The 12,782-nt window shown below is 35.7% G+C and overlaps 3 protein-coding genes across 3 annotated transcripts; 1 reads left to right on the top strand and 2 right to left on the bottom strand.

The window, feature by feature from the left end:
• The first annotated feature begins 765 nt into the window (after positions 1–765).
• LOC108847807 (uncharacterized) lies at positions 766–3,514 on the top strand. Its single transcript, XM_018621150.2, has 13 exons — positions 766–996; positions 1,087–1,171; positions 1,257–1,327; positions 1,414–1,528; positions 1,607–1,686; positions 1,981–2,065; positions 2,151–2,231; positions 2,422–2,516; positions 2,603–2,653; positions 2,857–2,937; positions 3,031–3,103; positions 3,176–3,253; positions 3,334–3,514. The coding sequence occupies exons 1-13, from the start codon at positions 893–895 to the stop codon at positions 3,370–3,372; spliced, it is 1,038 nt and encodes a 345-aa protein (XP_018476652.1). The 5' UTR covers positions 766–892; the 3' UTR covers positions 3,373–3,514.
• Positions 3,515–4,193: 679 nt separating this feature from the next.
• Positions 4,194–5,953, bottom strand: LOC108847808 (cytochrome c-2). The gene is made up of 4 exons (XM_057006579.1): positions 5,939–5,953; positions 5,032–5,254; positions 4,767–4,900; positions 4,194–4,510 (listed from the first exon to the last, which is right to left on the bottom strand). Exons 2-4 carry the CDS (start codon positions 5,141–5,143, stop codon positions 4,418–4,420), a joined length of 339 nt encoding a protein of 112 aa, XP_056862559.1. The 5' UTR covers positions 5,144–5,254; positions 5,939–5,953; the 3' UTR covers positions 4,194–4,417.
• Positions 5,954–7,773: 1,820 nt separating this feature from the next.
• On the bottom strand, positions 7,774–10,352 carry LOC108846862 (11-beta-hydroxysteroid dehydrogenase-like 5). Its single transcript, XM_018620048.2, has 6 exons — positions 10,062–10,352; positions 9,387–9,579; positions 9,156–9,241; positions 8,875–9,006; positions 8,610–8,774; positions 7,774–8,531 (listed from the first exon to the last, which is right to left on the bottom strand). The coding sequence occupies exons 1-6, from the start codon at positions 10,248–10,250 to the stop codon at positions 7,932–7,934; spliced, it is 1,365 nt and encodes a 454-aa protein (XP_018475550.2). The 5' UTR covers positions 10,251–10,352; the 3' UTR covers positions 7,774–7,931.
• Positions 10,353–12,782: the final 2,430 nt, after the last annotated feature.

The raw sequence follows: 12,782 nt of genomic DNA on the forward strand, positions 1-12,782 counted from the left end.
GAATAATATTTTAAGATTAATTTATTAGAATAATAAAAATTGGTCATTGTGATTATAATATATTTTACTATAATAAAACTTTTATTGTATATAATTATTTTAATATTTAGTTAATTATTAAATATTTCAAAAACATGAAGAGAGTTTATTTTAATGATTTTTGATTTGATAATATATCTATTTACAAAATTTGTAATTTTATTTATTTTCAAAAAAAAATTGAATTATTAAGTCCGCAAATGCGGGCAAAACATCTAGCATTCTATTAAAATAGGAACATGACCTATTGATATAGATGTTATCCAACTATTTTAATACAATTATTAAAATCTCTTATTAATAATTTAAAAAAATGTTATCGAAAATACACAAATATGACTAAAACAAAAATATAGAAATTAAATTTCTGAAAAAACATAAAACAAAATATATACCCGTCTTTTAAAGAGCGGGTCAGAATCTAGTATTTCTTATGTTTTGCTTTTAAATTTTAGATTTTAGTTTGGATATATCCGGATCTGAATGATATATGATTAATTTTGGTATATCCGAACCGATATGAACCCAATGTGTGATATTGAAATAGAATGAGATCAAGAAGGTGTAAATAGAAGGAAATCCGAAAAATCTTATCCAGCCTAATGGGTACCAAAGCGGGCTTAGGCCTAATCTGTTCCATAATACTAAATAGCCCTTGGTGGTGGGCCATGATTGATAGGCCCATACTAGTTTCCTTCCAACGCGGTGTCACCTTCTTATTGAATTGTGACCGGAACAGAAAAAAATGAAGAAAAGCGAATCATAGGAAGTAGTGGAAATTGAAAGATCTGTGAGATCAGTTCAATTTGATTGATCTATTGTGAAATCCCACAGAGGTGAAGGCCTTGCAGCGATGGATTCTTCTTCAAATTTGAATCCCCTTCCCGAGGATATCCCCGACGGAGAACCAGCTCCGGCTTCCGTCTTCGCCACTCGTCCTCTTCGTCCTCCTTCTACGTGAGTCACCCTCGCTTCTTTTTTTCCAGTTTCTCCATCAATCGCATCTCTGTATTGAGTGATGATAGTGAACTGTTTACACATTTGCAGGAGTTCTTCGGAGAAGTATTCGCCTGTGGAATGGACAAGCTACTTTGACAAAGAAGACGATGTATCAATCCCTGGTTCCAACGATGTAATGTTAAACGAATGATCTAAATTTTTTGGTTTCTTTTAGTTTTGTTTTGTTGTTTGATTCTGATGAAACGTGTCTATTATAGGTATTTCACGTATACATGGCAGGAACAGAAGGACCTGTTGTCTTTTGTCTCCATGGAGGTGGTTTCTCTGGGTGAGCCCTTCAGTTTTAAATATTGAATCTTGGTGGCCTCTCGAGTTTGATGAGTTATGTTATGGTTTCATTTGTTTGTTTTTTAGGCTCTCGTTTTCAATAGTGGCAAGTAAGATCAAGGAGAAAGCACGTGTGGTTGCAATGGACTTGAGAGGACACGGTAAATCGGTTTCTGAGAACGAACTGGACTTATCCCTCGAGGTATGATTTTCTTGAACCGATCATATATTAGCTTGTCTCTGAGAAGTGAGACTGATATAGTAAGATGGAAACATGCAGACAATGAGCAGTGATGTTGTGGCTGTGGTTAAGGAATTGTATGGAGATTCTCCTCCTGCTATTGTGCTAGTTGGTCACAGGTTTGTTTTATTCTTTTGTATTTTATATGTCATATCGGTATATTGTTTCTGAGCTCTGTGTTACATCAATACTTTCCTGGTGCACCATTTAAGATAATGCTTAAGATAATGCATATGCACATTTATCACTTAGTGTTAGATGGTATCTGTCCAATAATTAGGCAATAGTAAATCTGTGAAGACAAATTATCTACGGTTATGGAATCCAATTCTTTAGTATGAAACATGTAAACTTGTAGAACAAAACTTTTTAATCTAGTTTTCTTGAATGGGTTTCATGTTTTCAACATGCAGCATGGGAGGTTCGGTCGCTGTGCAAGTTGCTGCAAACAAAACATTGCCTAGCTTGGCTGGGCTTGTCGTAGTGGATGTTGTTGAGGTTTGCTTTCTTACGGAAAATTGGTATATGTTTCTCATTTAGTATGCATTCTCGTGAGATGAACTGACCAGTACTTTTATTTCAGGGTACTGCTGTTGCCTCTTTGATTCACATGCAGAAAATTCTTTCAAACAGAATGCAACATTTTCCCAGCATCCAAAAAGCAGTAAGCAACTTTGAAACACATGGTTATATAATATAAATAAGCTGCAAACAACAGATCACTTGAATAAATCTTTAAACTAAAAAGAAAACAAAAACCATTGATATCTAATAGCTCCAAACAAGTAATCACTTTGCTGTAGTAAGTTTTTTTGGGTCTGCCATCTCTAAAATAGTGCACAATCTTTCTGTAGATTGAGTACAGCGTTAGAGGAGGGTCATTAAGGAACATCGAGTCTGCTCGCGTCTCCATCCCCACAACTCTCATATACGATGATTCAAAACACTGGTGAGTTGTCTCTGTTGCTAACATCACTGTTTTGAGGTATTCGCATATCTGCTTCGTACTGAGTTGAAATGTGAATCTTTCTCCAGCTACACTTACCGGACACGTCTAGAGCAAACAGAGCAGTATTGGAAAGGCTGGTATGAACCTCATTACCCCCTTTGTTTTAAATCATTGAGTGCACATTAGCTCTAAGCACAACACAGAATCTATTAGGACAGAATTTGTTAGAACTTCGTCCATATTTGGTCACCATGGGATCTTATAAATAGTATGCGGATGTTGGCACACAGAAACCAACCACAAGAAGGAGAGTCTATCAACAATATTATTTGCCTTGCAGGTACGAAGGTCTCTCAGAGAAGTTCTTGTCATCTCCTGTTCCAAAACTCTTGCTATTAGCTGGAACTGACAGATTGGACCGGTATGTTTGTGTTCTTCCTTCTGAAACTCTGGCTCACGTCTATTTGAAATATATGGCGCATTGTAAATAACGATGTTGATAAAACTGGACTAGGACCCTCACAATTGGTCAAATGCAAGGAAAGTTTCAGATGATTGTGGTCAAACACACCGGACATGCTATACAGGTAACAAATGCGAATTGACTGATCTTTTAAGCGTCAAGATTATGAATTTGTGTGGGATGTAAATGATTGCAGGAAGATGTACCAGAGGAGTTTGCGAATCTAGTTGTGAATTTCATATCACGTAACAGAATCGGACCTCATGGTGTTGAGGTTTGTGTTGTATCAGTGAATCTATGTTTGCAAGTGTACTCTTTTGAAGTCTCGTAATATAGTTCCGTTTTTTTTTCCAGATACCAGGAACGTGGAAGCCTTCACAGCCCAAGACTTGAATCAGGACATCGTATGGTTTTCACTTGTTTTGCTTGTCGGCTTTTATGAATAAAACAATTAACAACTCTATAGCTCGTGTTACAAGAAACTAGACGAAAACAAAAGAGTACAAATAATGAAGAGAATCACTTTCAACACTTATCCGTCATTCATCTTAATGCCTCAACACAAACCTAAAATATTGGTTTAGACTAATAAAATCCTTTTCTTGTTTCGGTATGATTAAGAAAACAGAGCATAAGCATTTGATCAAAAAAAAAGAAGTTATAACACCATGGTAGCCGTTGACATGAAAACACGAACAAGAACTGACATGAAAAAATGGTTTGGATCGGACCCGATTCAGAGTCGAACCGAAAAAATAGAAATATCTATATCTATTCAGAGTCGCCTCATCTCAAAACCACTTTTATTGCATTTCGCTGTCTTTTTACCAAAACACATATTGTGAGATACATGACGGATACAAAACCGGCAGAAAATTGACATTTCGGGAAGCAAAGCTGACAGAGACAGTTTTCAAGAAATCAAGACCTAACCAAAGTTAGAACTGAAAACATACCATTGCCAACATAAGTATTTAATCCAACATAGAAAGACGAAATCAACCCGGGATGAAGACCAATAAAACCTATATAAATCAAAGACGAACACAAATCTTGGTTGCTCGGGGGGCAACTTATTCTAAGATTTATATGAAATTTTACCAATTGAATCCATACATTCGATCACCGTTGTAAGCTGATGTAAATTTCTACTTGTAGACCAAACCATTTTCGTCGTCAGTTACAGTATCTGCTTTCTAACAAAAGTAGGCAAGTAAAATAAAATCTAATTAAATTTCGTGGTAGATAGATGGGCTCTTCACATCAAAAACGAATATTCGACTTTATACGAGGCAACTCGCCTCATTAACAAAGAAAAGAAAGAAAACATATAACCAGTTCTCATGACCACAATACTTCTGGTCTTGTTTATTTTTTTCTGTGAGAAAAAAAAAATGCACGGAGAATTAAAGACTTCATTATAACCGAGCGATCCACTCTATGCAGTACCTTCCTTCAAATAAGCTATGAGATCGGCACGATCTTGTGGCTTTTTCAATCCAGGAAACACCATTTTCGTCCCAGGAATGTACTGTAACAACCAAACATAGTCCACATATATTATTAAAATCAGCTGAATATGAAACAACCAATCCACATAAATGAAGAGATAACAACTCAGTATGAAACTAAAACCATTCTATTGTGAATAACCTTATGAAACACTTTTGAGATGTTACACACACAACAGGAGTTAGTTTTTGAACAATCAAGATCCTCATTCACATGACAAGATACGTAATACTATATAATATGCCATCAAAACCGATCAAGAAAGAAGAAAATACCTTCTTGGGGTTCAACAAGTAATCGTAGAGAGTCTTCTCCTCCCACATGACGGCCATGTTCTTGTTGGCAGCAGAGTAAGAATACCCTGGAGTCGTTCCAGATTGCCTTCCAAACAATCCGTTCAAGTTTGGTCCTGTTTCAACACACATACAAAAACACATGAACAGGTAGATCAGGACCATCGTAAATGAATGAATCAAACGAGAGACAAGAACCTTAGATCTAAACCACAATCAATCTCCATGTATTAAAAAGAGAACGGACCTTGTTTGTGACCGGCACCTTTGTCGACGGTGTGGCACTGCGCACACTTGGTTCTGAAGATCTTCTCTCCGGCCTTAGGGTTTCCAGGAGGTGCTTCATCGAACGACGCCATTTGTGATCGAGAAATGGAAAAGTCTGAACGAACGGTGGCTTTTTGACGGTTTCTTGAAGCCTGACCTTTTTTTCTTTTGGTTTATGGCTCTTTTGCCTCTTTCCCGTGTGAAAATTAGAATTAGAGCTGGGCGTTCGGGTACCCATTCGGGTTTCGGTTCAGTCCATTCGGGTTTCGGGTTTTCGGGATCAAAGATTTCAGCCCCATTCGGATATTTCTAAATTTCGGTTCGGGTTCGGTTCGGATCTTTGCGGGTTCGGTTCGGGTTCGGATAACCCATTTAAAATTTTTTAAATTTTCAAAATTCATTATATACTTTAAATTTTCAAAATCTATAAGAAAGATAATATATTACATATAAATTTTCATAACATATATGTTAAGATACCTTAATTTAACATATAAATTGGTTTTCTTTCAATATTTGGATAAATAATCAATAGATATTTAACTATTTTGGTATTTTCAGTATACTTTAGCTATTTTAAACATTTACTTTTGACTATTTGCATATATATTCGAGTATTTTGGAAAACTTAAAGGTATCTTATATATTTTTAATATTTTAATATACATTATATATAAAATAATGTATATATTTAAGTATATAAATTTATTTCGGATACATTCGGGTGTCCAAAATACTTCGGTTCGGATCGGGTTTGGTTTTGGTTCTTTAAATACCGAAATTTTGAACCCGTTCGGATATTTAATCAATTTCAGTTCGGGTTCGGTGCTACTTTTTCGGATCGGGTTCGGTTCGGTTTTTCGGGTTCGGATTATTTGCCCAGCCCTAATTAGAATTGTTTTAAAGGAAGGTTCTAGGAAGAAAAGAAAGAGGTGGTGGCTGCGTAAGCTTGCCACCGGCCATTCGTTTTTCTCTGCATCCACGTGGCCCTTTCTTAGTGCTCCGTTTTGAGTCGGTTGACTAGTTTATTCCTTTTAAGTATTTTATTATATAAATAACTAGGACACGCGGACGGGTAGCAAATAATAGAATTTAATTAAAATATTAACTTATTTTAACTGACATTAAAATTAATTTTTATATTTTTATTAAAACAACTTATCCATTATTTCACTATTTATTTTAAAGTTGCAAATTTATTAATTATAAAAAAATTATTGAAGATTTTAAATTCCTTTTTTATTATTTAGTTTAGTTTAACTAAAGTAACAATTAGATTTAGTATTTAAATTGTTTTTAGAGAAATTATAATAATATGTAGTGCGGAGTGATCCATTCTAACTGAAAATCTATATTTTAGTTAGGTAGACTATATAAACTTTTAAAAGTGATCATTACTATTTAAGACTATACATGTTTGTTTGAGTTTTAAATATATTTAAAAATAAAATAAATCACTTAATCTAAGTAACTCATTGTTAGAATTTTTTAAAATTTTAAAATTATTAGAATCACTTAATCTAAGTAACAAATTGGTTAGTTGACAAATCTCATATTCTATGTTCTTTGGTGAGTTTTGGTTTCGTCGTGTCTTGAGTACATGTCAATTTGTCTGAAGAGTACATGTCAATTTGTCTGAAGAGTACTGCTGGCGAGTTACCTAGACTCAAGTTCCTGGGAGAATTTGAACTTCTAAGTATGATTTGTGATAATTTGACCCAAAAGAAAGTATGAGTTGTGGTGATAACATTGTTAATAAATCCTTTTCTTTTCCATTTGATTTTGCGAATCTCTCATTCTCTGAACATGTCTTCCCTTGCTTCTCCAGCCGCCGTCGCCGCCATTCCCTACTCCATCTTCGACTCCCTCCGCTTTGGAAGATCCGTCCAGTCTATCGTCTGTCGGCTCATACGATTCTGGAATTCCAAGAACATTAGCAAGAATGGAGAGTTCATGGATATCACCATTCTCCTCCTTGATGAACAGGTTATGTTTTTTTTTCTGTTTCAAACATGAAGCGTCTATTCATATTTTTTGGTTTAGCACGAAGACTTAGCAGAGTTTAAAACAGCTCACCTCTCCATGGTTTTGGTTTAGGTGGAATAACTTCAGTCCCGTCTTCAGTGAGGCCAAACTCATCCCTCCAGATTGTGCGGTAGTGGCCCACTTCCTGGCTACCATAGACCACACATAGTGTCAAACCGGCGAAGTCCATCCTCACCGTCATGAAGAACTCAACATCTTGGTCTTCAACTATGTCAACAGGCGGTGTGGTGAAGTCTTCATGAACTTTCATCCACTCTGGAAAATCATAGGTCAAGGCAACATGCTCAAAAGGGAAATCGGTACTTATCCTTCACCATTGAGACCAAAGCCCCGTAAATCTCATTCTCCTTCAACACAAGATCGTATTTCACCTCAATGTGGTTGATGTCGAACCTCCACGTTCCATGGGCAAGTCTTTGCCAGTTATCTACATTGCTTCTTTCTTTCTTTCTCTCTATTTCATTTGGGTTGTGTTCTTCCAGGTTCACACGGATAACCCGGATGGTCTCTTCAGGATCTTGTCCTCTTCTTTCCAGGTTCTCAGAGCCTAGATAGAGGTGCTTATGCATTTTTCATGACATATTATACTTGTGGATAAGCTGAGTCTAACTGGATCTGACATACAATTTCATATAACATCATGTCCGTCCGTGTAATGTTTTTTCGGGTGACGTAATTAACAAAGTAACAACATACAGCTGCATTATTCATGATTCTATGTCCTTTACATTGCATTTTTTTTTTGTTGACTTCCTAAATTGGAGAAAGATCTGAAACTCAAGCTCACTCTACACTTCAAACCATCCTTAACTCTTGATTCTCCCCATTCACTTCCTATGGCAACTCTTGGATATTAAACCGTGAAAACCGAGGTGGGCTTGGGCTTGGGGTATATCGAGGAGGGCTTTCGGCATACCAATTTGGGCTTGTGGTATAATGAGGTGGACTTTCGGCGTACATTGGAGGGCTTTCGGTATACCGAGGTGGGCTTGTGGTATAATGAGGAGGGCTTGGGCTTGGGGTATAGCGATGTCGGCTTGTAGTATAATGAGGTGGGCTTGGGCTTGGGGTATACCGATGTGGGCTTGAGGTATGGTGAGGTGGGCTTGAGCTTGGGGTGTATCGAGGTGGGCTGGCAGTGTAGTGAGGTGGGCTTGCAGACACACGAGGTGATCCTCCTTCAAGCATAAGTTTCATTTGGGAAGAGGATTCCTCAATAGGCATACCTTGCCCGACCCCAACAAGGGAGCTTTGACGTGAACCTTCACTAGAGAGCAACAGCTTGAATGTCCATCTCAGCACATTCGGTGTGAAGACTCTGTAGAGGAGAAACACGTCGTACCAGTTCGGGTACTTCACGTACGCGTCTCCCCTGCAAGCTCCTGCCACAATCATCTTTGCAAACTCCTCTAGCGGTCCACCATTTGCAGGTACCTGTAGATAACTGTTAGTAAGTCTTTGGGATCTTAGGTTTCATTCAATTGCAAGTGTGGTTGAAAAAAAAAGCTTTACTTCTCTTTCTTCCTTCCATTGCATCTCAGCACCTTCTTCTAGCATGAACTTTCCTCTACTCATCTCACTCCCTATCCATCCGTGAGTCGCGATAGTTATTCCGACATCTCCACTTAGCTCGAATCTCAACGTCTCGTAGAAGTTGACTAGCGCCGCTTTTGCAGCCTTCACAATGATAGTTAGTATTATGCATCATACGAGATAAAAAAAGTATATATTAAATTATAAGGATCACTAAACGCTTATAGCTAGCATAAGCACTAACGGAATAAAGACTCATCCGCGGTAGAGGCAGCCAATTCTCGACCGATGCGTTCACAACGATCCGGCCATTGGTCTTTTGAAGGTATGGCAACGCTACATACGTCGGATAGACATTCCCCCAGAAGTTTATGTCCTGCTCAACAATCTCATCAATGTTTCATATCCTTCTTTTATTTTTATTTAAAAAATAATAATCAATGAACAATACATAACCGGAAGGTATACAATATTTTTTTGTTTTTGAACTAATTTTTAGAAAGGAATACAATATCAAGAGCATACCAGCAAATGCGGAAAGACAGTCGTGTCGCTCACTTCGTCGAAGTAAAACGTGTGTCCAAGACTCGCTGAATTCACTAGGTGATCCACTGTGTTCAAATACATCACCAGAGGTAAAATAACATTTTCGTTAAATTACTCAACTAGCTCTCAAAGCATAAAACTCTTGTTCGAGAGGTCTCATCGATCAAAGCTATATGCAAAATATAAAAGAAGTCAGGGTAGGTAGTGTACCGCGACCGTAATAGTTGACGGCTTGAGTAATGAAACGGCGGCAATCGTCTTCTTTTATGACGTCAGCAGCGATGATGATGACGTGGTTGGCTCCAATCAGTCTGGCATTGTTGCTCACAACTTTCAGTCTCTGCTCTCTCCTTGCCACCAACACTAAGTTCGCTCCCCTCTTTGCATATTCGTATGCTATTTGCTGTGTTTCATCCCGTTAACAAGATCATCAGCATCCATGCAAGATTAAGGAACATAAATATCCTTTAGTTAATGTAACTGAAATTAATTAACTAATTAAACCACCTCGTATTTAGTTTGGAGTTTGTTTGTGTTTAAACATCGTTGTAGTTAAGGTGGTTTGCTTGTCTCAAACGTAATATCTAAACTTGATAATGTCATATAAATACATATTTGTGATTCTAATATTCAACTAGATTCCTTAAAAAGTGATTTAATAAACTGAACTAAAACATCCTTAAAACCAACTTTATAGAACATATTATTTGAAAACTTAATATATTTCGGCACAAATGGAACACTCAATAATTAGTGACATTTACTAGCTAGAAATTCAATAGCATACTGTGAAAATTAATATGGAGAATCAGAGAATCTATATGATTTATAGAAAATGATGCTGGAGGAGGAGTAAACAGCATTGTTTATTCTTAGTTTTAATACCTCTCCGATGGCGGAGGAAGCTCCGGTGATGACGACGACTTTATCCTCCATGTCTTCAGTCACAAAATAAGAGTTGTAAAGCCGCTCGGAGAAGCTAATGAAACACAGTAATGGCCATGAGAAGGCCATCACCACCATCGTGGCCGGTGGAGCCACCAGATTCATCACCGAGTTCAATAGATCCACCATTTCTCTTTACTTGGGACACAAACAGAGTTTTTTTTCGGGACTAGGCTATCAAAAACGAAGGAGAAAAGATAGAACGAGCAACTAAGTTGAAACAGGGAAAATGTAGTCTTGCTTATTTTTGTAATGGGGAAATTTTTAATTTTTGAGGCAGGTTTTGACGTATAGCGACGGATGATGAACAACATGGCTGCATGCAGAATGATGTACAGAGCCACGTGCTTGTTTCTACGACCTCTTTGAGTTTTATCGAAGATAAAGTTTGAGAATGCTCCAATTCCGGTTTAATACGGTTTGGCATGTGGCACACAGCTTCAGTTACAAATAGAGATGGGATATTGGTTACTTGGTCTTATAGAACCCACTACAATGTTGAACGCATTTCTTTAAGAATTCATAGCTTATGTGAAATATATATATATATATATATAATATAGTAGCAAAAAAATTCTTTATATTATATCTTACTATATTTGTTGACAAAAACATATTATTATTATTATTATTTTTTTTCAAAAAAAAAAATCGGTGTGTATGTTTTTTTGCTGTGTCAAAAGAAAAAAAAAGAATCAGCGTGAAAATTGCACAAAATTCATTTTACAAATAAGTATGCTATATTTTATAATTTATTTTTAAATATTAATATGTATTTTGCTCAAAAGAGTTTGTTTTTTCAAAAACGTACATTGCATACAATTATATTTTCTTACATATAATACTAAGAAAATAAGAAGTATATGTTTCAAAGGTTTTGATTATAATTAAAATACAAATACGTCAATATATATTAGATATAAAATCTTAAATATAATTTAATATATTTTAAATAAATTGAGACAAATAGACACTTCAAATCTAATCATTTACTAATTTATTAAATTATTTATAAAGTTATGAGATCTTGTTCAATATGTTCATGGTTTATTTGAAACCATGTGAGAAGGCATTTATGGTCAAAAATTATTAAATGGTATAGTTTTTTTTTCATTATGCGGTTATTCTATTACTCAAATTTGAGTTGTTACGTGGAATCAGATTGGAGTAAAACAACTAATATAGTAAAAACATTTATGAAAGGATCTTGCAATCTTATCTAGTGAATTAGACGATATATTTTCAGAACATGAAATAAAAACTATTAAGAACTTCGTGTGTCTATTCTTCAACTTCATCAGCTCCTTCAGTTCAGTAGAAAAGTTTGGCCATGATCCAGAGTCTTGAATCATCAACATCAAGACTAGATCCTTAAAATCCGTGCTAAAACATCGACACGTCGATAGCTCATGCACTCCAATAGGGATATCCATGATAGAGCCTCGAACTTTGAATTAAGTGGTCTGATTCTCGTGGTTGGTTCCTTGCTCCCAATAACTATGTTACTCCTGTTGAGTTTTTCCATGCTCTCTCATAACCACTAAAGGATGCATCATGTGTCCATGATCTATCTATGATTCATCTCTCAGAGATTATCACCTGTTCAGAAGCATGTGCTTCCACTGGTTCTTGATGTCTACAATTAGAATGTCGAACAGTTTCCAATGGATCGATGTTTATCCCTCTGAATAATTTATCGTTTTCTCGCTTTTCAAATGTAACAAATAATCCAAAAGTATGGATCTCTATATAATTCCGGATCTTCAACATCGTTTTCCCACCATAATAGATAGTTCATATTTATGTAGTAACTTACACTGAAAAACAAAAGTAGTGGGGTTGTGGTTGCTGCACTTTTCCATGTCTAGACATTCAAATATAGCATGGTTTATAGTTTAATCGTCTGCGCTACGTACATTTAAGACACTGATTATCGCATCGCATCGTATATGACGATGAATTAGATTACTTGCTACAGTTAATTGTCCAAATATTGTTTGCCCCATGGTATAGCTAGAATACTTAGATTTAGGAAAAATATATGTATAATTAGGAGTTAATATTTTTATATAAAAATGATAGTTATCTTCTAATATTGTTTTTCATAGTTTTCTCATTGTTTGTGCTAAAAACTCTAGTTTGGTGAGATATAATCACACAAACACAGTATATATGAAATCCAATCAGTTTCTTTAATACTTTTGTGGAAAAACGTATTGATGTATTATTGGGTTGCTGTATTTAGACCCGACCGGTGGTGTTTACTTTATGAAAAACGTGTTTCCACAGAAGGTTCGAGCACAACTTTGACATCTTTTTAATTCTTCATTAATACAGCAAGTGGTCTGAGCAAAATTTCAAGAAAGCAATTATTTTTAGGGATTCGTTAGAAGGAATAAAACAATATAAATCAAGCTAGCTAATAAAATTCTTTGGTGATATAAACTATATAAATCCTAGGAAACTTTTTCGGGCAACATTTTTTCAACATATTTTTGAATTGAAATTAACGATAATATTGAATTTTGAATAAATAGAAAATCTTCGATCCCATTACTCTCTTTTTAAAAGAAACATGTCAATAAAACTAGATTTGTATTAAGGTTTAATTATTTTTACTAGGATAAGATCTGCGCTTTGCGCATGTGAATTTATATGAAA

This window comes from Raphanus sativus, chromosome 3, assembly GCF_000801105.2.
Source record: "Raphanus sativus cultivar WK10039 chromosome 3, ASM80110v3, whole genome shotgun sequence".
Taxonomy (NCBI): Eukaryota; Viridiplantae; Streptophyta; class Magnoliopsida; order Brassicales; family Brassicaceae; genus Raphanus; species Raphanus sativus.

Coding starts and splice junctions, on each gene's coding strand:
- LOC108847807 (XM_018621150.2), top strand. CDS start 893: ATGGATTCTTCTTCAAATTTGAATCCCCTTCCCGAGGATATCCCCGAC. Junction 1,172..1,256: donor CAATCCCTGGTTCCAACGAT/GTAATGTTAAAC, acceptor TGTCTATTATAG/GTATTTCACGTATACATGGC. Junction 2,517..2,602: donor TACGATGATTCAAAACACTG/GTGAGTTGTCTC, acceptor ATCTTTCTCCAG/CTACACTTACCGGACACGTC.
- LOC108847808 (XM_057006579.1), bottom strand. CDS start 5,143: ATGGCGTCGTTCGATGAAGCACCTCCTGGAAACCCTAAGGCCGGAGAG. Junction 4,901..5,031: donor AGGTGCCGGTCACAAACAAG/GTCCGTTCTCTT, acceptor GTGTTGAAACAG/GACCAAACTTGAACGGATTG. Junction 4,511..4,766: donor ACTTGTTGAACCCCAAGAAG/GTATTTTCTTCT, acceptor TGGTTGTTACAG/TACATTCCTGGGACGAAAAT.
- LOC108846862 (XM_018620048.2), bottom strand. CDS start 10,250: ATGGTGGATCTATTGAACTCGGTGATGAATCTGGTGGCTCCACCGGCC. Junction 9,580..10,061: donor CTTCCTCCGCCATCGGAGAG/GTATTAAAACTA, acceptor GATGAAACACAG/CAAATAGCATACGAATATGC. Junction 9,242..9,386: donor CGTCAACTATTACGGTCGCG/GTACACTACCTA, acceptor ATTTGAACACAG/TGGATCACCTAGTGAATTCA.